The following is a 22,820-nucleotide window of genomic DNA, read 5'->3' on the forward strand; positions in this document are numbered from 1 at the left end:
CTGAGTGAACTCATATAATCCTCCCAACAAGCCTGTGAAAATTCTGCCTGAGGCCAATGTTCCTTCCCAGCTCTGACTTCCTACAGCATCTGCTCTCTTGGCATTGTAAAAGGGGAACAATAGACTCAAAGACTTAAGGGCTCTGGAGGCTGACCAACTGGGTTCAAATCTCTCTACTGCCACTTCCCAGCTGCGTGACACTGGGTAAGATCCTTAAAATCTCTGTGCGATTGTAAGGGTTTGGCACATAGTATGTGCCCCATTAAGCTTAGTTACTATTGGTATTATTAACAGAAAAGAGCATAGATCCCAGCATGGATGAATCTGGTTTTCTCTTATATTTGCCACTTTTTCCCCATGTGATCAAGTCGTTTCACACCCCTGAGCCTGAGTTTCCCCATCTCTGTACCTGGGATCTTTCAGAGACAGTCACTGTGAGAGCAGACAGGATGAGAGCAGAGCAGCACAGGACGCAGTGCACGGTGACTCTCTTCCTGGTGCTCAACTAGTTCCTGTTGCCTCTTAGACGAGAAGCTCCCTGAAGTCAGGCTTCACACCTGCCTTATTTAGGGCTGTTTTCCCCAACCCCCGGCACATAGTAGGTGTTCAGTAAATAGCTCTTTACTGAGAATGAATCCATAATAACCGGGACCATGCTTTGCTCATCTTTGACCAACCTGAGACTAGGCCAATACCTAGTATCTAATTTCAATAAATATTTGTTGACAGAATAGATTTTAAAATGCTATTTATTTCTGTTCCCAGTCCCACTTGAGTTTCTGAACTGAACTGAGAAAGATACTTTTTAACTTATCCTAAATCTCTCTCTAGCCTTAGTATTCTTATTTGTAAAATGAGACTGTTAATAATATCTACCTCATTAGAATGTTCTGAAAGTAAATGAAGCAACATGTTTTCAGCACATTGAAAATGTTGGTCCATTATTATTCTCTTCCCTCAGCGTTAGTTTCCTCATCTGTGAAATGGGCATCCACTCCCACACCTCTGCATTCATTACTCAACAAACACAGCACTCACGTGCCAGATATTGTAGTTAAGACTTAGGGCAGTTAGAGAGGTGAACAAGCCATGCATGGTTCCCGCTGTGAGGAACTAAGTCTGCTGTGGGACAGCCTATCAATAGTAAAAATCCAGTGAGAGAAGAGCCATAATGTGTGTGAGGTCTACAGAGGTTAGGGATATGGAGGTGCAAAGGGACCTCCAGATGGGCCCTCAGCCAGCTTGTTCAGTTCAGTTCAGTCGCTCAGTCGTGTCCAACTTTTTGCCATCCCATGAATCGCAGCACACCAGGCCTCCCTGTCCATCACCAACTCCCGGAGTTCACCCAAACTCATGTGCATCAAGTCGGTGATGCCATCCAGCCATCTCATTCTCTGTCGTCCCCTTCTCCTCCTTCCCCCAATCCCTCCCAGCATCAGAGTCTTTTCCAATGAGTCAACTCTTCGCATGAGGTGGCCAAAGTACTGGAGTTTCAGCTTTAGCATCAGTCCTTCCCAAGCTTGCTAGGGAGATTATAGAAGGTTATGGGATCACCAACGTCATGAAATCACCAATATGACATCGGTTTGAAATGGAGTTGTCCCCCCAGGCTCTGTTGTTGTTTTTTTTTTTTTTTTGTAGGCTGTCTGTGGAATCCTGCTGCAGCCTCACTTTCTACGCCAGCTCACCAGCATACCAGAGATTGGTCACTGTGTCACAATCACAGTGAGGATCTAGTTCAAATAGCCTTCTGAGACTCTGCCGACCCTCCTCCCCTTCTCCTGGGTCCTCCCTTCTCAGGGACTGAACAGTGACTTCCCCTGTACTGTCAACGTGATATGCTGTGGGGTGCCTCCAGTGCCTGCTGCCTTCCTGTCTGGTTCTCCAAAGACAAGCCTCCCTCTGCCCAAGGTGGGTCCCAGTAGGGAGACGCTTGGGCATTGGAGATTGGCAAAAGCCTGGCCAGATCTCTGGGCTCCTGCATCCAAGTGGACCACATGCTTGTCTCTGATGTTCACAGCTGGTTCCAGGCACCTGACTCCTGACAGTCAAACTCATGAGAGACTGAAACACCTCAACTGGCCTTTCACATTTTTCAGTTGGGTGTGCTTGTAGGGTGGGGAGAAACTATGTATCTCCAGTGACCAAAATATTTGCACCTGTTACCCAGAGCAATCTTTTATTTTCAACGGAAAGAAACTGACATGCCAAAGGCATTTAAACATCAGGGGAGGGTCTGCTGTCAGTGGCCTGGCCAGAGGCAGAAGGATGTCAGAGTCCCACCAGGCCTCAGGGAAGAAGCAAGATTTACGAGGTGAGAGCCCGCCTGGGCCGCTTCTGTTGGAAAGGCCTCCCTGCAGTATATTCTGTCTCATCAACGCTGCATTTCATTTTAAATTGCAGCTGAAAGAGGATATTTTCCCTCTTGCCTATTACACCTCTTAATTTGTCTCTCCCTCTGCTGTTATTTGTCTCTATAAAGTGTTTTGCATGAAAGACCCACACAGCATAGTGTTTCTTTGCCTTGAGTTAGGTTTAATAGGAGGAGAAGAAGGGAGGAAAGGGTGAGGGCCTTGGGGTGGAGACCCCTGTGTCTCTACGTCTGGTAGTGTGTACACGTGTGTGTTTCTTGGACCTGTTGTGTAAGTATCATGTGGGTATGTGTGTACGTGTCACTATTTATACTAATATGTAAATTAGTACATGTATAATATGCATATACATCTACATGCGCTTTGGTAAATCAGTTCTACCTAAATTAAGCGTAAGTTTGTGTGCATGTACACACCCACGTGTAATCTCCGAGTGCATCTGCATCTAGGCGTAGAAGCACACACGTGCACATAAACACACGCAGGCCTCTGGGTACGCGTGTCACATGATGTGTGTGGTCTTCTACGCAGACGACCAAGGTTCTTTCTCCTTCCTTGCCCTACGCTCCGCTGCGGTTAGCGTCTCTCCCTGCCCCACCCAGGGGCCCCGGCCTGGTTTCGGGCCATAGGAAAAGGAAGGCAGAGTTGTGGTCTGCCGGTGCGGGGGCGGGGGGTAGGGGGGCGTCCGGTGGAAACCCTGCCTGAACTCAGCCCGACCGTGGCCACAGCTCCCTGGCCGGGGGCTTCAGCCAGCCCTTCCTCACAGCCGGCCACAGCAGCACCTCCACGGCTCCCGCGGAAGCTCTGGGACCCCCGGGCAAGCTCCCGGCTCCCTGCCAATTCTGGACTGGCACTGAGGGGGTGAGTGAGGTTACCGAACGGCCGCCAGGGTCCTAGCAGACCGGCTGGGTCCCCTGCCCGCTCCAGGGGACCAACAACCTGAGCCGCGCGGGTGGGGGCAAGAAGCGGGGCGGAGGTGGGGGGTGTCTCGGTCGCTCACAGTCCGGCGAATGCTGGGCACTAACCAATGGGGGACCGCAGCCCAACGGGGATCCCTGCGAGGCAGCCAATGACCTCGCGCCGCTCTCCACCCCCCGCCCTCGCCAACCCCGCGCAGCTGGACCATTGGTGCTGGTGGGCTGGGGGGGGGCGTGTGCGCGGCGGCGCCGGCCTTTGGAGGAAGGGGGCGTGGCTTGGAGTCCCGGGCCCTCTCCTGGACTCGGGCTTAGGCCCCTGCACACTCCCCACCCCGGGTCGCCAGGCCAACTGGCCCGGCTGCGGCGCCGTGGCGGCGGTGGACGGCGAGGCGCGCGCAGTGGGCGTGGCCCGAGGGCGTGGCCCGGCGGGAGGCGGGGCCGCGGGCGCTGCCTCCGTGAAAGCCCGAGCTGCGGCGGCGGGGGCGTCCGGACGGTGTGTGCGCGCGTGTTGGGGCGCAGGCTCGGCGGCGGCTCAGTCTGCGGCGGCGGCTCAGTCTGCGGCGGCGGCAGCGGCCCGTCTGGAGCGGCCGCGGCGAGGAAGCCAGCTGCAGCGGGGGAGGCGCAGCCGGGACTGCGCGCTCCGCGGAGCCGGCGGGCACCGAGAACAGGTGATCCCAGCGGGAACCCGGAGCCCTACGGAGAGTTGGAGGGGCGGGAGCCCGCACTCCCCCCCCACCCACCCCATCCCCAGCGCAGCTGCAGCCGCCCCCGCCGCGGCTGGTCGCGAACGGCACTACGCCCCGGACCCGGCTCAGGCATCCCTCCGCTCCCGGGAGCCCCCCCCCGCCCCTGCCTCGCCTGGCTCAGAAGTGCCTGACCACCACCACCCCCAGCTCCCCGGCGCCCGCCCCGCGGCGGAGCAAAGTTGTGGACGTGTCCCGATAGCCAAAGCCCCCAGCGCTGTCGCGACCCGGCCGCTCCAGCGCTCTCTCGGAGCGCCACTGACAGCCCGGCCGCGTCGCCCCCCCCCCCCCCCCGGGAGTCGATCCCTTAGGGAAACTGCTTTTGAGGCTCAAACTTTGGGCCGGGGTGGTTGGGGGTTGCTGAGGGCGGCTCAGCTCGGGGACGAGGCCTGCGGGCGCCCCTCCTCGTGGACAAGCCTGGGCGCCTCGGACGGCATGTGACGGGCTCCGGCGGCGGCCGCAGCGCGGGAAGGGGCGCGGGCCCCGCGGACTCCGGCCGCGGCGAGGAGGGGCGGCGCGGCGGCCGGAGGGAAGGCTGCGGTGCGCGGTCAACCCTCGCGGGCCCGGGCCCCGAGCCTTCCTACCTCGCTCGCCCGGGCCCCGCCGAGGCCGCCGCCGCCGCCGCCGCCGCAGCTCCCCCTGTCCCGGCGCGGGAGGACTCTCTCCAAACTCCCTGAACTCCGGGAACAAGCCCCCCGAAAGGGCGAAACTCTCAGGGACCCCCACCCCGGGCGGCGCGCCCTCGACGACCTCCGCTCGCCGAGCCCAGCTGCTGACAAGTGCCTGGACTCCGAAGACCTCAGGAGCTCGGCCGGAGCTGAGCGTGCCCCAGGCCCGTGCCCGGTCAAGATGCTCGTGAGGAAAGTGCCAGGCTTCGTCCCGGCTTCCCCGTGGGGGCTGCGGCTGCCGCAGAAGTTCGTCTTCCTCCTCTTCCTCTCCGGCCTGGTCACCCTGTGCTTCGGGGCCCTGTTCCTGCTGCCCAACTCCTCTCGCCTCAAGCGCCTCTTCCTGGCCCCTCGGACCCAGCAGCCCGGCCTGGAGGCGGTGGCCCAAGTCGCCAGCCACCCGCGGGCCCGCGGACAGGAGTCGCCTCCCAACCCGGCCCCCGCGGCTCCAGCCCCGGGCAAGGATGACCCCGGCAGCCAAGCCAGTTCTCGGCGCAGAAAAGGGTGGCTGCGCCGCACGCACCCCACTGGACCCCGGGAGGAGGCCACGGCGGCCCGGGGCGGCGGCGCCACGGCTCTCAGACCCCAGGAGGGGAGCGTTCCCTCTGGCTTTGACTTCAAGGCATTCCGGAGCCGCCTCCGCCACCCGGTCCTGGGGACTAGGACCGACAGGAGTAAGGAGCCCCAGAGCCTAGTTCATACCCAGCGGGAGAAAATCAAGGAGGTAAGGACTCTCCTCCTCCTTCCACAGAATATTTTAAAAGATGGCTCTTGTGCTTCCATCCATCCTCCCTCACCCCCAGTCACTCCCCAGCTCCCTGACCTGCTCGAGGCCCTCCTCCCAAACTTCCCACCTTCACTCCTTCCTGCACACTTTTCCAGTGCTGGGTTCAGTTAACCATCCACATTCCTGATAGATGGTAGCTAAAGCCCTAGACCAACTTTCCCTCACCCCCAGCTTCTGGTCTTTTCAGTCTAGTCCTGAGCCCAGGTGGGCCCTGCTCCCTCCCTTTTGGAGATGCTAATAGGATTTCTGTGGAGTGCTGCATGCATGCTTGCGTGCTCAGTCGCTTCAGGCGTCAACACTTTGAGACCTCATGGACTGTAGCCCACCAGGCCCCTCTGTCCAGGGCCGCCTCGAGGCAAGAATACGGGAGTAGGGTTCATTAATGGGCACCCTTTCTGTTCCAAGGGGCCAAGGGCCATGTTCTTTCTCACTGTGAGTCCTTAAGTCATGACATCTCCTAAATCCCTTTAGGATCTGCTACCTGGAAATCCAGAATTTGGGGGATACTTGATGTTCTGCAAGTATTTTGTAATCTAGCCAGCAACCCACAAGCCAGAAGATGTCCTACATTCTCACTGTTTCTATTGAGCTTTGGAACAATTGTACATAATTGCATGTGATACAAGGAGCAGTGATCAATAAGGTAGTGGTAATGATACAGAAGTTCTGAGGTTATTGGCTTAATGAAGCAGGTCTTGGACTGGTTTCCTGTAGGGATTGTACCAGAGAGGGGTTAGATGGATCACTTTGAGTCTGAATCTGAGTCCTAGTTTAACACACCAAAAGCAAATGCAGCCTCACCATGGCTTGGAGACAGTTGCCAAGCCGCCACTGATAACTAAATGTTCTGCTCAACCACTGTTAGAGCTGCCTGCTGTTGGAGCCGCCTGTGAGGATTTTGCCCAGCACTGCGGAGGGGGCTGCAGTGACACCCGTGGACCACGAGGGGGCTGTGGGCAAGCAGTGGGCCAGGGTCTCCTCCCTAGAATCGAGAAGATCTTCCTCAGTCCCCGTGGACCCAGAAGGAAAGGACTGCTTCTCTCTGGACCTCTTGGTTTGCTGCAGAGCAGTCAGCAAGTCTGCTGTGATTTCCAGGGAGAGCAGGCAGCAAGGGTCAGGACCTGTCCTGCCAAGATCTGCTCAGAGCCAGCTGAGAGCTGAGCTTCCCTCCTCCCCTTGTCCAGTCCACCCTCTCTCCCAGCACCCACCTCTCCCCTAGTTATCTCTGCTGTTGTAACTCAGCTTTCTATGCTAAGCCCTGTGGAGACTCTATCTTACTGAATAACTGGCAATCGCTGGACATTTTGTGATGTCAGGATCGGAAATCACAAAGAGGAGTCCTTGTTTCTTGTGTGCAAGTGTGCGCTGTCAGTTTCCAAATCCTTACGGAAATCCCAAAGGTTAACTGAAGCTTAGAACTTGCAGTAGCTAAGAAAGGGGCATCATTTCTCCCCCATTGGTTAAGGAGCTGTGTTGTTGAATACTCACCTGAACCACTCCAGCTCCCTTTCCTGAAACTGCCTCTGAGCACATTAACCCTTTCACACCTCCTCGGAAGGCAGTGACTCCCAGTGAAATCACATATAAAGTGCATGCATGCAGTTTTTCATGGGGTGTGGAGCTGCCATTAGATTTTCCAAAAGATCCCCCAAAGGATTAGGAATTAACTACTGTCCTCTTTGGAAGCAGTTCGTTCTGCATTTGCATCTAAGACTGTGACCCATTTCTGAAAGCCTGTGGTTGGGAGCCGTGGTAGGAAGAGTGGGCTGGTCAGTGGGGAACCAAGTTCTGCCCCTCTATACCAAGAGAACCTCCCTTGAGGGCAGAGGCTGTGGGCAGTGACTTGCTGCAGTGGCTGGAGATGGTGGGAGGTGTAGAGATTCTGCTTTGCCAGTGAGTATAAAGTAACACAATGGGTGGAGGTCTGTGTCAGTTGCCAGGTGTCTGGATCTTTCCGTCTGGCGTCTCTGTACACCCCTGGTAGTAGGTAGAAGCCTGCTTGTCTGTACCTTTGGTTGTTCAGTGAACCCTCTCTTACAGTCTTGAAGACCGTAAGCTCCTCAGAATGGAGGGGACAGGACTACTATATATGCTATTATGTTTTGAAGCCTATTGTCTTTTCACATGTCTTGAGTTTGGACCCCTCCCTTTCCCACCTCCCCAAATAACCACCCCCCAAAAAAATGTGGGCAGTGTGTGGTTTAGCTGTTAACACAGAGTTAACTTCCCTGGTGTCCCACCTGATGAGGAATGCGTTTGACTGTTGCTGGAGGATGTCTTTATTTCCTTCTCATTTAAATTTCTATCTGTGCCAAGCCCAGGGGTAGATCATTTTAGAAAGGTGCCTGTTTTCGGAAAAGGGACTGCTGCTTTCCTCTCTGGCTTGCTTATTTCCAGACATGGATTGATTAGACCCCAGGAGCAGAGGGGGAGCTAGCATCAGATAAGAAGGGCTCTGTTCTTATAAGATGAGGTTTTTAAAGCAAAAGTAAGTATCAGGAGCGATTCAGAGAGGGTGATAAATGAGAGTGAATGATGACTGGACACTCAGGCTCTAGATCAACGAAGTATACTTATGAACATTCTGGTGTGAGAGATGGACGTGGACACAAGGTCTCTGCTGATAAGATGAGTTGAGGCTGCCTGTTCTAGTTGTTCACACATCAGGAAACCATCTGTCACTGGAACCAACGATTTCTCCTCACTTGTAATTTTGGAACCTTGGAGGAGGCAGTGTGGTGAAAAGGGGAACCCAGAGAACATAGATTCAAGTGTCCGCTCAATCATCAGCTGTCTGACTTTGGACAAGCCACTTCCTCTCCTTCCTGGACCTTGTTTTTCCTCCTGTAAAGTGGAATGAGAGAGAGGGAAAGAGACTGGTTACGTAAACGCTTGCTTCCAGACCCGGCCCCTAAGTAGACTGCCAGTCTGGCCACGGGCTCCTTAGCAGTTGGGCTTTTCCCAGCCCTGTTTTCAGCATGTCTCAGTTCCTTCAAGTTAGGGACAGTGTTGTGCCTTGTTGATGATGGTCATGTGTTCACTGTTGTGTCCCTAGCACCACATAGCTAAGTATTCCTGTTACACGTGTTGAACTTCAGAGATGGGACTGAACAGTGACAGAGCCTCATCTTGGGCTCATCTTGGAGAGTAAAGGGGTCGGTAAGAATGAGAAACGGCTTACTGACTGCCTTCCCTTACAGATCTGATGATAATGTAGGAAATTATTGTTATAATTATGTTAGGGTCATAGGTAGGCTGCTATTGAAGTTCAATAGACCTTTCTCACATATGACAAGAATTGATGCTTTTGAACTTTGGTGTTGAAGAAGACTCTTGAGAGTCCCTTGGACTGCAAGGAAATCCAACCAGTCCCTCCTAAAGGAAATCAGTCCTGAATATTCATTGGAAGGACTGATGCTGAAGCTCTAATACTTTAGCCTCCTGATGCAAAGAGCTGACTCTGATGCTGGGAAAGATTGAAGGCAGGAGGAGAAGAGGACGACAGAGGATGAGATGGTTGGATGGCATCACCAACTCAATGGACATGAGTTTGAGTAGGCTCCAGGAGTTGGTGATGGACAGGGAAGCCTGGCGTGCTGCAGTCCATGGGGTCGCAAAGAGTCAGACATGACTGAGCGACTGGACTGAACTGAACACATGACAAGGGTTGGGAGTGAATAGCTTGCCAGGCTTACATCCCGATGAAAGGTTTCAGACAGTGTTGGGTCCTACTAATGATGGCTGGTTGCTAATCTAAAGAACCTCAATTGTCTCTTCCGGTGAAGGGGGCTTTTGTTAGAGGGAATTGGTCAGTGAGAGTGGGGCACCCATATAAAGAATGTGCTCTTCTGCACCACTGTATGTGACAGTCTTCTTGGGTGTCCTGCCTGGGTTCAGGCCCTAGCCAAGCCATCAACCCTGACCTCAGGTGAAAATTTCTGTTTGTCATTGAGCCTCAGTTTTCACAGTAAAATGAAGGGATTGGCGTTTAGGGAAGTCTTCTCTCCCATCTGTTCCCACTTGCTTTATTTATGGATCTGCCCAAGCACCTAGGATAGGATCTGACACTTCACTGGAGCCCAGATACTTGAATGAGTGGCTGCAGTAAAGATCTTTAACTAACAGTTAAGATTGCTGGTGGCAGAAGCCAGGTCTTCTTCCTGAGGGTACCTGGAATTCCAGGAGTTGCAGAGCAGAGACCACAGCAAGGTTTGGGGGCTCAGCAGCTCTGTGACCCAAGAAGCCTTTTAGAAGTTGCAGTAATTTTCCAAGTGCAACTTGAAGGGACTGGGGAGGGGGCAGTCATGAGTAAAATCTTTCATGCCTGGATAGCAGGCATCTGGAAGATGCCCGAGTTACCTTGGAGTCCTGAGACTTGGCAGAGAGTGCCCCAGCTCTTGCCTTCCATGCCTGCTGTCTTAAGCCTCCAGGACATTGCTGGTTATGATGTGTGACTATGTCCAGATAAGTCATCTTGGCAGATGATCTTTGCTCCCCACTAATGGGCTGGTTTGTTAGTCACATGTGGTTTCTCTGTATATCTGATTTATCACTGCTAGTCTCAGGGACAGGTAGGAAAATTAAAGGGCTTTGTGTTCTTCGTAGCATGTGAATCTGAGCCTGTGAGATGTTCAGGATAATTAATATTAGGAACATCTTCAGATTTAAATAGCTTTCCTTCGAAGAGCTCTATTTGAGTTGAAAATCCACCAAAGATTTTTACCCCCTTGTCCTTCAGTTTCTCTCCTGATGTATTTTCTGCTCTATGGTACATTTAATATAGACAAGAAGACTGGCCGATAAGAACTGGACAGGTCCCTTGGGAGACCCTCACATTGTATGCCCAGTCACACACTTCATCCTTTTTAAGTGCTGCTTAGAACTAAGAGGACTGCACGTAGAGCAAAGCTTAGACCTTGTCCCCACCGGTCTACGACTTAACAACCGCAGGTTGGGTGAGTCTCTCCTTTCGTCGTGAGCTGCACCATTATTCTGGGGACTTGGTGCAGGCGTTCCGGAAGCAGTCATTCCTCAGGCCTCTCACCTTTAACTCTGTCCTTAGTGTTAGGTTTAGAAACACGTAGTGCAATGACTTTTAAAAGTCAGCTGCTTATTTCACACTGTTGTTAGCAGGGGGGGCAAGAATATAGATTCCCTGCAGTTTTCAGAGTGACTGATTTACATCCGAGCTCAAGAAATGCCTTTTCTCTAGCTCTCCCTGAAGACTGATCCATTACTCTACCAAAAATAAATATTGTGATATATATCACGCATAGTTTGCTCAAAGGGACTTACATCTTTTCTCTTATTGAAAAAAATAAATCAGGCTCACAGATTGGAAAGCCCCATGCAGGGAAGCTATTTGGTAATCTAGGTGGGCAGCCGGCCTATGGGTACTGCCTCTGGCGTGGGAAGGCGATTGCCTCTGCACCCTAAGTCGGATCTGCACCAAGAGAGGTGGCGAGGGCTTCAGGAAATTCTCTCCCTGCCTTGCTTTCATTTGCCAAGTCAGGAAAGCTTTCACAAGAGCATGATGGACAGGATTCGAGAGAGAGTGGTGGGCACTTGTTATGTTAACTTTAAAAGATGTGCCATACATGGAGCAGGCTTCCGTGATAGCTCAGCTGGTAAAGAATCTGCCTGCAATGCAGGAGACCCCGGTTTGATTTCTGGATCGGGCAGATCCCCTGGAGAAGGGATAGGCTACCCACTCCAGTTTTCTGGCCTGGAGAATTCCATGGACTGTATTGTCCATGGGGTCGCAAAGAGTCAGACACGACTGAGTGACTTTCACATACATGGAGCAGGAATGAGTGTCCTGAACTAAGAATGATTATTATTCTAGTTCTGTACAACTGCAGCCCCAAAAAGACCAGGCTCATTGAAACAATAAGCTCTGGTTCTTCATTTTCCACTGTCTCAGCACCAAGGCCTTATGAACCAGTGCTTGCATACTCTGGGGAAAAAAACAGATTTTTTTTTTTAAGCTCTGAATTCTCAAGTCACATGATGGTAAGGAAAAGAAACTGGAGATTCCTTAAGAAGTTCTGAGGACCCAAGGATCCAAGTCCCCCTTCCCTCCTTCACCCCCACTCAGCTCTGGTGGCTGGTTAATAGCCAAGGCAGTATGGTTTTGGTTCTCTTAAACGCAGGGTGTGGCTGAGATAGCTGGAAGTCAGGCCTACCTTTTGGTTTCTCCATCCCCAAAGAAAACCGAAACCATGGAGACCACAGCTATAGGCTGTGGCCCAGTGTGGTGGCCCAGCTGTACATGTTTCTTCCCTTGAGAAGGCTGTTTTCTAAGATCTGGGTTGAGGTCTCCCCACACTTGACAGGCAGGTGGTCAGAAGAGCCCTTATTCACAAGAGAGTCTGGATATGTCTCTTAACTCTGAATTTTCATTAATTAAAAGCTGAGGCTAGGGCGGTTGTCCATCTGTTTTAGTGCAGTATTGCAGTGGTACAGAAGAAGGGCATACTGATTAGTGTCCTTAACTGATAAGCAATAATTATGCTTTTCCCTGGCATGCTCTGGGAGTCAGCTGCTTTGTAGATGAAACTTCTAGGTAAATAGCTTTCACTGAATAACAACCATTTTCAGTGGCTGATAGATTTTTCTCCCCTCATTTCACCTCTCCTGTGACTTGGGGGTCACCATAAAATCCACTGTGCAATACATCACATCCCATTAAGCCCTGATGAATCATTTAGGTAAGACTGTTGGTCTCTCACTACCTTATTTTTTTTTTACAACAACCCTGTGAAGGAGGTGGTGGTGGTGGTTGTTTAGTTGCTAAGTCATGTCTGACTCTTTGCAGTCTCATGGACTGAAGCACACCAGGCTCTTCTGTCCTCTACTATCTCCTGGAGTTTGCTAAAATTCATGTCCATTGAGTCAGTGATGCTATATAACCGTCTTATCCTCTGCCGTCCCATTTTCTTTTTGCCTTCAATCTTTCCCAGAATCAGGGTCTTTTCCAATGAGTCAGTTCTTCACATCAGGTGGCCAAAGTTTTGGCACTTCAGCAACAGTCCTTCCAAAGAATCAGGGTTGATTTCCTCTAGGATGGACTGGTTGGATCTCCTTGCAGTCCAAGGGACTCTCAAGAGTCTTCTCTAACACCACAGTTCAAAAGCATCAACTCTTGAGTGCTCAGCCTTCTTTATGGCCCAACTCCCACATCCATACATGACTACTGAAAAAACCATAGCTTTGCCTCTACAGACCTTTGTTGGCAAAGTGATGTCTCTACTTTTTAATATGCTGTCTAGGTTTGTCATAGCTTTCCTTCCAAGGAGCAAGCATTTTTCACTTTCATGGCTGCAGTCACTGTCTGCAGTGATTTTGGCCAAGGAAACTAGTTATTTATTTAAGTGTAACTTACATATAGGCAAATGCACAGATCTTAAATATACAGTTTGCTAAATTTTAACAACTGCAGAAAACCGTGTAAACCACACCCCTAGGAAGATATAGAACATTTCCATCACCCAGACAGTCCCATCTGCTCCTTCTCAATCAGTCCCCCATCATCCATACCCAAACACTGTTTTGATTTGTTGCCAGAGATTAGTCTCACCTGTTCTAGAACTTCAACTAAATGGAGTAGTACAATACATGCCGTTCTTTGCAAAACTTTATTTCACCGAGGCTAATGCTTCTGAAACTCATTCATGTTGTGTGTAGCAGTATTTCGTTTCTTTTTGCTGAGATGTATTTCACTGTATGAATATCCCACGATTTGTTTATTGATTCACATGTGGTTGGACCTTTGGTTGTTTCCAGTGTTTGGCTGTTATGAATAAAGCTGTTACGAACATTTTACGCACAAGTCTTTATGTAGGTATATTTTCATTTCTTTTGTGTCAACATCTAGGAATATAATTGCTGGCTCACAGAGTAAATGTTTGTTTAACTTTGTAGGGAAGTGGAAACACTTTTCCCAAATAGTTAGACCGTTATATACTCCCACCAGCAGTGTGTGAGAGTTCTGCATCGTCGCCTACACTTGCTATTGTCCACCTTTTTGGTTTAGCCATTCTATTTGATGTATAGTACTGAGCGCCGAAGAATTGATGCCTTTGAACTCTGGTGTTGGAGAAGACTCTTGAGAGTCCCTTGGACTGCAAGGAGATCCAACCAGTCCATTCTAAAGGAGATCAGTCCTGGGTGTTCATTGGAAGGACTGATGCTGAAGCTGAAACTCCAATACTTTGGCCACCTCACGTGAAGAGTTGACTCATTGGAAAAGACTATGCTGGGAAGGATTGGGGGCAGGAGGAAAAGGGGACGATGGAGGATGAGATGGCTGGATGGCATCACCGACTTGATGGACATGAGTTTGGGTAGACTCCGGGAGTTGGTGATGGACAGGGAGGCCTGGCGTGCTGCGATTCATGGTCAGAAAGAGTCAGACATGACTGAGCAACTGAACTGAACTGAATATTAAGTTGAAGTTTTAATTTTCGTTTTCCTGTTAGCCATTGTTATTGAATATCTTTTCATATGTTTATCTGCCATTTCTTTATCTTCCTTTTAAGGGTATGTTCGGATCTTTTGCCCCCCCCCTTAAAATTTTTTTTTAAATTTGTACCATTTATCATCTTCTTATTGAATTCTAGAAATCCTTTGCATAATCTGGATATATGTCATTTCTCAGATGTATATATGCACGGGCTTCCCAGGTGGCTCAGCAGTAAAGAATCCACCTGCCAATGCAGGAGATGTAAGTTTGATACCTGGGTCAGGAAGATACCCTGGAAAAGGAAATAGCAACCCACTCCAGTATTTTTGCCTGGGAAATCCCATGGACAGAGGAGCCTGGTGGGCTACAGTCCATGAGTTTGCAAAAGAATCAGACGTGACCAAGTGGCTAAGCAATAACACATATTCCTATATTCATACTCTATGATTTATTTTTTAATTTTCTTAATGTGTCATTCAGAGAGCAGAAGTTTTAAATTTTGATGAAATCTGGTGTATCAATGTTTTCTTTTATGGTGGTACTCTTGTGTGGATTAAAAATTTTATTTTCTTTACCCCAAAGGTCATGAAGATAGTCTCCTTTTAATTCTAGCAGCTTGGTCATTTTAGTTTTTACATTTGGGTCTTTCCTATACTTCAAATTAACTTTTATATATGGTTGAGGTTCTTTATTTCCATTTAAATGTCTAGTTGTTTAGTGCCATTTGTTGAAAAAGCTTTCTTTTCCCCTTGAAATTGCTTTGATACCTTGTTAGATTAATTTATCATATGTATGTGGTTCTGTTTCTGGACTCTTCTGTTCTATTGATTTGTCTTTATGCCAGTTTATACTATCTCTTTTTGAGTGTGATTGGCTTTAAGCAAACCATCTTGCTGTTTGTTTCCTGGAATTTTTTTGGCTTTTTTTTTTTTCAGTTTTTTTTTTTTTTTTTAATTAAAGTATAGTTGATTTACAGTGCTGCATTAATTTCAGTTGTACAGCAAAGTGATTCAGTTTTTTATGTATCTTCGTTTTCAGTTTCTTTTCGATTACAGATTGTTATATTGAGTATAGTTCCCTGGGCTATAGAGCAGGTCCTTGTTGTCAGTTCACACTATACTGATGCTGGAGCTCTGTAGTAAGTCTTAAAAACAGGTAGTGTGATTTCTCCATCTTTGAACTCTTTTTTTTAATGGCTTCAGTTACTATAAGTCCTTTACATTTCTGAAGTACATTTGAGAATAAGTACACCCGTTTCTATGAAAAATCATGCTGGGATTTTTATTGGATTTGCCTTGAACCTATACATCAAATTCCTCTGAACATTTTTTTTAAGTGTAGGTCTACTGTTGACTGATTCTTACAGCTTTTGTTTTCTAAAAATGCCTCTATTTGCTCTCCTCTTAAAAGAATATATTTGTTGGATATAAAATTTTAAGTTGATCCCCTCCACGCCGACCACCCTTTTTCTTTGTATGAACCAACCATTGTCTTGTAACTTGTGTTGCTTCTGATGAAAGATCAGAGTATATTCCCCTGTGTATAATGTCTTTCTCTTCCCTTTGGATGCTATTAAGATTTTCTCTTTAAGTCATCTGACGATGTACCTAAATGTGGATGTAATTGTTTATCCTTCTTGGGGTTTGTTGAGCTTCTTGTGTCTATGGGTTGATATTTTTATCAAGTTAGGAAAAAATTTGGCCCTTAGGTCTTTAATATTTTTCCTACCCCAATATACCTCCTTTTGTTTTAGAACTTAACTTACATATAAGTTAAATTGTTTGATATTTTCCTAGAAGTCACTGAATCTATGCTCATTTTCTTTTCAATCTTTACCTCTGCACTTTGGTATGGATACTTTATGTTAACCCATCTTCAATTTCATTGAAATTTTCTTCTGTAGTGTCCAATCTGTTGTTAAGCCCACCCAGTGAATTTTTAATTTTCAGATTTTTTTTTAACCTCTCAGTTCAGTTCAGTTGCTCAGTCGTGTCCGACTCTTTGCGACTTCATAGACTGCAGCATGCCAGGCCTCCCTGTCCATCACCAATTCCTGGAGTTTACTCTAATTCAACTCCAGTGAGTTGGTGATACCATCCAACCATCTCATCCTCTGTTGTCCCCTTCTCTTCCCGCCTTCAATCTTTCCCAGCATCAGAGTCTTTTCCAGTGAGTCAGCTCTTCACATCAGGTGGCCAAAGTATTAGAGTTTCAGCTTCAACATCAGTCCTTTCAGTGAACACTCAGGACTGATCTCCTTTAGGATGGACTGGTTGGATCTCCTTGCAGTCCAAGGGACTCTCCAACACCACAGTTCAAAAGCATCAATTCTTTGGCACTCAGCTTTCTTTATAGTCCAACTCTCAAATCCATACACGACTACTGGAAAAACCATAGCCTTGACTAGACGGACGTTTGTTGACAAAGTAATGTCTCTGCTTTTTAATATGCTGTCTAGGTTGGTCATAGCTTTTCTTCCAAGAAGCAAGCGTCTTTTAATTTCATGGCTGCAGTCACCATCTGCAGTGACTTTGGAGCCCCCCAAAACAAAATCTGCCACTGTTTCCACTGTTTCCCCATCTATTTGCCATGAAGTGATGGGACCGGATGCCATGATCTTAATTTCTGAATGTTGAGCTTTAAGCCAACTTTTTCACTCTCTTCTTTCACTTTCATCAAGAGGCTTTTTAGTTCCTCTTCACTTTCTGCCATAAGGGTGGTGTCATATGCATATCTGAGGTTATTGGTATTTCTCCCAGCAATTTTGATTCCAGCTTGTGCTTCTTCCAGCCCAGCGTTTCTCATGATGTACTCTGCATATAAGCAGGATGACAATATACAGCCTTGACCTACTCCTTTTCCTATTTGGAACCAGTCTGTTGTTCCATGTCCAGTTCTAACTATTGCTTCCTGACCTGCATACAGATTTCTCAGGAGGCAGGTCAGGTGGTCTGGTGTTTCCATCCTCTTGAAGAATTTTCCACAGTTTGTTGTGATTTTAACCTCTAGAATTTCCATTTGGACCTTTTTCATTGTTTTGAGCTCTCCAGTGTTTCACACGTGTTCACTCATTGTTTTCATCTTGTCCTTTAAATCCTAAGGCACATCTATAATAGCTTTTCAAAAAGTCTTCTTTGTCATTATTGGGTCTATCCCTGTTGACTGTTTTATCTCTTGGTTATGGGTCACATTTTCCTACATCTTCATGTGACTACTGATTGGTAAACATTTTCTGCCAAACACTGTGAATGTACTCTTTTGAGATTCTAGATTCATCTTTTTTTGTTAGTTTTTTTTTTTTTTTTAATCTGCTTTTAAGTAGTTTTTATCCCCTTTTCCTGTTAGGCTGACAGCTGTTACATCTCTGGGCTGTCAAGATGCCTGCTTCTGGCCAGTTTATTCTCTACTCTTCCTATTTTGCTATTTTCTAATCTATAGATGGGTAGGAAACATTCAATCTATCTTGTTAGCATTATATATAAAGTACAAATAAATAGACCTTGAGTAGGTCTCAGAAGATTCCTGAATGAAGTATATAAACTTGACATATTTTGGTACAGCTTAGATATTTAAAGATTCTTATTTACTTTTGGTAGTTGGTATGAGATGCATGAAATATAATTTTGTGTTGAAATTATATCCTGAATAAATAGAGTAGTTCTCAAAGGGGTGTCTAATTTCTGGTTGATGTCATCTGAAATTATTTGTGCATTTTTTGCTCATCTGCTTTGAAGTGTTAGAAGAAATACTTGTTGCTATCTGTGACATTCTAGCAGTCTCTATTAGTGTGACTTTCCTCTCAGAATTTTTTAATCTGTCAAATATTTTCTCTAGCCTCTCGACCTTAACTCTAATGATGACATTTTAGAAACTTGGTTTGTAAATCCCCACATAAAAAAAGCTATTCGTATAGGCCAAATTGCTGATTATTGATCAGAAGGAAGCTAAATATACATGGCTGAAGGATTTTTACGTGGCTGTGGGTCTGATCTCTTATCTCCCCTCAATCAGCAAAGTTCAGTAGAAAATAAATGTAGTGTATTATTGCAAAGGCTATCTTTAATTTCATTTGTCTCATTTGGGGTCAGGGTGGGGGAGTGTTGAATTAAAGTTACAGGTCTCTTATTTAAGATCTCTTTCCTCCACTTTCATTCCTGGAATGAGCTTTTCAGAGGTTAAAGCTAAACTTTGCCAAGTAAATGCCGATCTCCTGGAAAGACATTGGCACCTTTTTTTTTTTCTGTACTTGTGTTCTTGACCTAAATCAGCAAAACTTCCTCTTTTCCAGCTCTCCCAGAAGCCATTCTCCGTCTGTCACATACTTTACAGAGCTCTGGAGTAGTCTTGGTTTTTAATGATAAGAATCAGTGGGGAAAGAAGACTTAAATTTCTTGCTTTCAGAACTGGACCTTTTAGAGAGCAACCTATAAATATAATCAATTTTCCTGCTTTAGACTATAAGGAAACCTTTTATAGAGAAAGGTTCATGTTTTGACAGAGAAATAGCAGCTCAGTCTAGAGGCTTCTTTAGCAGTTTCAGAGGCAGGTCTTTTGGGGTGTATACTTTCACAGAAGGCAGAGACTTCACACCGATGCAGTCTCAGAGGTGGTCTGGTGTAATAGCGGCCCTGTAATCATGGTAGGAGCTCTGATTATCAATCCTTGAGTAATAAGAATGGTACCAGAGTGGCGTCGGTCCAGATGGGGTTGAGGGAGACAAACAGCCTTAGCCTTTCCTGTGATTAGGCGCTGGATTAGATTAAAGCGTAATCAGATTCTCTGTGATCTGAGTAAAGTGCTCTCAAATTTGGCACCGTGGGAGCAGTTTGTCAGCCCTGGAATTTGAAGTTTTCTTGCATGTCAGAGAAGAGGCTTCTGACTCTCTGCTCCCTGTACCATCCATTGTCTTTAACTGCTCCCCGGAGGAGTTTCCAGGGGGCCTGCTTTAACTGCTCCCCGGAGGAGTTTCCAGGGGGTAGAGGCTGGACCGAGCTGATACCTAACCTCATGGACAGATGAGATCAAAGATTCCTTGTGTGTGTGATATTCTTAGTAGAGCCCTTGCATCCCATTAAGAGTTTAGCTTATCCCCACAGCAGCCTTGTGGCATACATGGCAGGGCGATAATCCCTTTTTATAGCTCAGGGAATGAACACCCTGCAAAGGCTGTAAGTGACCAACTCCAGGCCCTGCCAGTTTAAATGGTGATGCACTGACTCAGACCTCCTCTCCTGTCTCTGGTTAACATTCTTTCTATTACGTTATCTGAAGGATCAAGGTTGATCATTTAGAGGAAGAGTTTTCACTTTGGGGTGAAATAAAGTAGAAATTGTCATAGTCTTGGTTGACATTGAACAGAACGGTTCTGACAAATCCTTAGAACAGGGATTCTAACCTTGATTGCAGTCTGGAACTCCCCAGGGGTCTCTTAGTAAATACTGATACCCAAGTGCCTACCCTAGAGGTTCTGGTTTAATTGGTCCAGAATACAGCACAAGCACTGGGATTTTTAAACATTTCCCAGATGGTTTTAATGTATAGCTATGCTTCAGGACTCATCTTCGCCTAAGCTGTATCTCCTTTCTGACTATATTTCCCTTTTACCCACTTATGGAAGAGGTTGGAAATTTTCTATATTTATTAAGACCATGATCGGGTCAGATGTGCTGGAGAAAAGACTCAATTAAAACTGAGGTTTCCAGTGTTAAGAGCATAAACTATTAACATCAAGAGAAGCCATAAATTTATTTAAAGAAAAAGATCTTGGAAACAGAAATTGTTATACACACCACAGGCTATATGAGCTAAAGAAAATTAGAGATGAATCTCTGGCTTTAAGGAATTTCATTGTGTAATGGTGTTGTGTGTCGGAATCATTTCCCACTGTATACAGATGCATGGAAGAAAGGAAACCTAGGTTAACCTCATAAATACTTGCCTGTCCCACATAAATCTTTTTGGGGGGAAGCAGGCAGAACATAAACATCTGGAATGAAAATATTTGCTTGTCCAGAAGTTGGTTTCTCACCCCCACCACTGTGACTGCCTCTGCCCCTTTCCAGTTAGGAGAGCAGTCTTTTGTTGCTGCTTGGGCCCTAAAATCAAATCACAGATGCTCAGGAAAAAGATACTGAAGTAAAAGAGCTGAACCCGGTCCCAGGTGTTCAGGCTCAGGGCAGGAGTGCTGCAATTTCATATCATCCCTGCCTTGCCAGGTGTTGGATGTGACTGAATCTGAGAATTGCTGTCCTGGGTTGATCAGATCACATCTACCCAGGCCCCCTCCGCGTGGAAGCCGCAGGAGGTGATAATACGCCAGAGATGAGTGTGAGCCTCCTTCCCACAGCTTAGTGACGGGCCCCCCGAGAGCTCCGTTTCCATGCAAGTAACCTTTGAATTTTCAACCTGTGCCAAGTTGCGATCTTTCGTCAATCTGCCCCAACTATTTCTAGCAAATTCTTTGGCTGACGTGGCACATAGAACAAAGTCCTATTAATGCCAAACTTATTTCATTCCAGCTTCAAGCGGTGGACATTTAGCGTAGGAGCATTAATGGAGAGGCAGACTTCAGAGAAGAAATTTCCTTCTGCTGTTAAATCTTATATTAAACCGTGCTTACTCAGAGGCCTCTGGCTGCGGGAAGCAGTGACGAGGGTGGAACTTGGCAGATGGCTGTAGCTGTGGCTTCCTGGAGGCCTGTGCGGAGAGACGATTGTTTATATATTGGTTTTCATTTATGTATTGGTCTTATTTTCATCTTCCTGAGGTGCCCAGATGCTACGGTGATAGATTGGTTGGAAACGACTCATTTGTCAGGGTTCCGTGGGGGACGCAGGTTTCCTTCTCGTGTGCAGTGGGATCTAAAATGTTTAATTAGATGCCGAGGCATTTCTGCGTGGGTCCCCCTCTGCCGCCCTCCACCCCCACCCCAGGTGGATGCCATTCCGCAGTTTGGAGAGGATCTGGGCTTTTCTGGGCCTGACCTCCTCTCCTTTCATTTTCTCTTGATGCAGCCCTCATTGCTTCCTTCTCTGAGCTGCTGTTTTTTTCTCTCCCTGTCGTTCTTGTTCTAGAAACCGCCTTCATGTGACTGCTAGAATTTGCAGAGCTGATTCGTGTTGGAAACCTAGTTGTCAAACAGGTCCAAACCAGACCTTATGAAATAACGTAGTTGAGCTGATACGCAGTGAGAGGAATATTAACTACCTGCCGCTTATCTGTTTTATTCCAGCTCAACTTTTCCAGAAAACTTACCTTGTTCTTACCACCTGCCAGGCAGTGCCCTAGATGCTGAGGATGCAAACGTGAGGCTTCACATCCAGGCAGACATGTGTGCACACAACTGTGACACCATGGAGCCCCAGTCACGGGGTGAAAAGGCCTGGGGGTCGCAGCAGCTTTGATGTGAGCTTAGGGGAAAGGTCGGTGTTTCAGGCAAACATGGAGAATGAACACCAGGTGGGGTGGACTTGTCAGATAGCAAGAGGCTCCATGTGCTGGACCTAGGGGTGTGACACAGGTATGGACGTGGGAGGTGAAGTTTGGAGTGACCAAGGTTCCTACCCTGGGTGTGTATGCTAAGTCGCTTCAATCGTTTCCAACACTTTGCAACCTTATAGGCTGTAGCCCACCAGGATCCTCTGTCCATGGGATTCTTCAGACAAGAATACTGAAGTCTGTTGCCATTTCCTTCTACAGGGGAATCTTTGAGATCGAACCTGTGTCTCCAGCATCTCCTGCATTTCAGGCCGATTCTTTACTGCTGAGCCACTGGGGAGCCCCTTCTACCTGGGGGTAGATAAGAACATCAAGAAGTGGGGACAGTGAGAAATCCTGGGAGGGGGAGATGAGTTGAATTCTAGACATGATTAAACAAAAATTCCAGACACCTGTGAATTCTAGGTGGTTGGAAATATGGGTTTAGGACTGGTTGGGGGCAATGGCACAGGAGATGCGGATTCAGAAGGATGTCCTGCTGGGGGCTCAAGGCTGGAGTGTGAAGCTACTTGAGGAAAACCTGGACCAAGAGGCGCAGGGGTCAGAGCCTTCAGGAACCTAAGCATTCCAGAGAAAGAACAGAGATTTGGGAAGCAGACAGAGGCAGGTGGCCGAGAGACCAGGGGAACCTTGTCCAGCCTCCTTTTTCCTTCCTCTGACTGGTTCTGCCACACTTGGGGGCCCCCTGAGCCCCATGCACAGCTCTCAGTCTCACGCAGGCTTGCAGTCCAGCACCTTGTCCTGAGCTGCCTGCCCTTTGTCTCATCTCTTCCTCAACCACCTCCCAGCTTCAGAGCACTGTCTTTACCAGCCACAGACCCCACGACTTTCCTTCCCTGCTGGCATCAAGAATCAGAGCATCCGTTTCTTCCCTTTGTTTTCTGATTGTGTATCCGGACCTCTGCTCTGAAGAGCTGGTGCTCTGAGCCGTCTGCTCTTTGATTTTCAACTAAGAAATGAAGAGCCAACCTGAACCTGGGGTATGGCTCTTCCCTGGCCTGAGGCTGGAGGAGCTCAGCCTTGTAGCAGAACAGGGGGAGCCCTTCTTTCCCCTGCTTTCTGGAAGTCGGGTGTGTATGTCCTCCGGCCTGACCACGCACTAAAGATTGGCAGGCCAGCTCCATTCCTCTTCAGTGAAAAGAGGAGGCCATGTGTTGGGGGAGAAGGCAGGGTTCAGTCTTCGCTGCTGTTGAGGAAAGGGAGACTGCGCAGTGGTAATGGTGGGTTTTGTCTTTTCCCCGTGACCACAAGCAGTGACCGGATAGATCCTGCCACACTCAGCTTCTGGCCATCATCTCTGCTCTGGTGGGGCATGTTCTCTTGAAACCATGCCCCTGACCACTGAAGGGAGGATCATGTGGCCAAGTCCCTGCGA

At 47.9% G+C, this 22,820-nt stretch overlaps 1 protein-coding gene across 2 annotated transcripts in view; it reads left to right on the top strand.

Annotated features, from left to right (window-relative positions):
• Nucleotides 1–2,294: 2,294 nt before the first annotated feature.
• The window catches only part of MAN1C1 (mannosidase alpha class 1C member 1), a 155,683-nt gene continuing 135,157 nt past the window's right edge, over nucleotides 2,295–22,820 (top strand). The window contains exon 1 of one of the 2 annotated variants that reach the window (XM_070383133.1): nucleotides 2,295–2,314. Coding sequence is in view for 1 of the 2 variants with exons in the window: in XM_005895930.3 (XP_005895992.1) it covers nucleotides 4,882–5,421 (540 nt within the window). In the remaining variant the exon portion in view is untranslated. Of the gene's footprint in view, nucleotides 2,315–3,690; nucleotides 5,422–22,820 lie in introns of those variants that run through there. The other variant, XM_005895930.3, reaches the window with a different exon arrangement.

This window comes from Bos mutus, chromosome 2, assembly GCF_027580195.1.
Source record: "Bos mutus isolate GX-2022 chromosome 2, NWIPB_WYAK_1.1, whole genome shotgun sequence".
Taxonomy (NCBI): Eukaryota; Metazoa; Chordata; class Mammalia; order Artiodactyla; family Bovidae; genus Bos; species Bos mutus.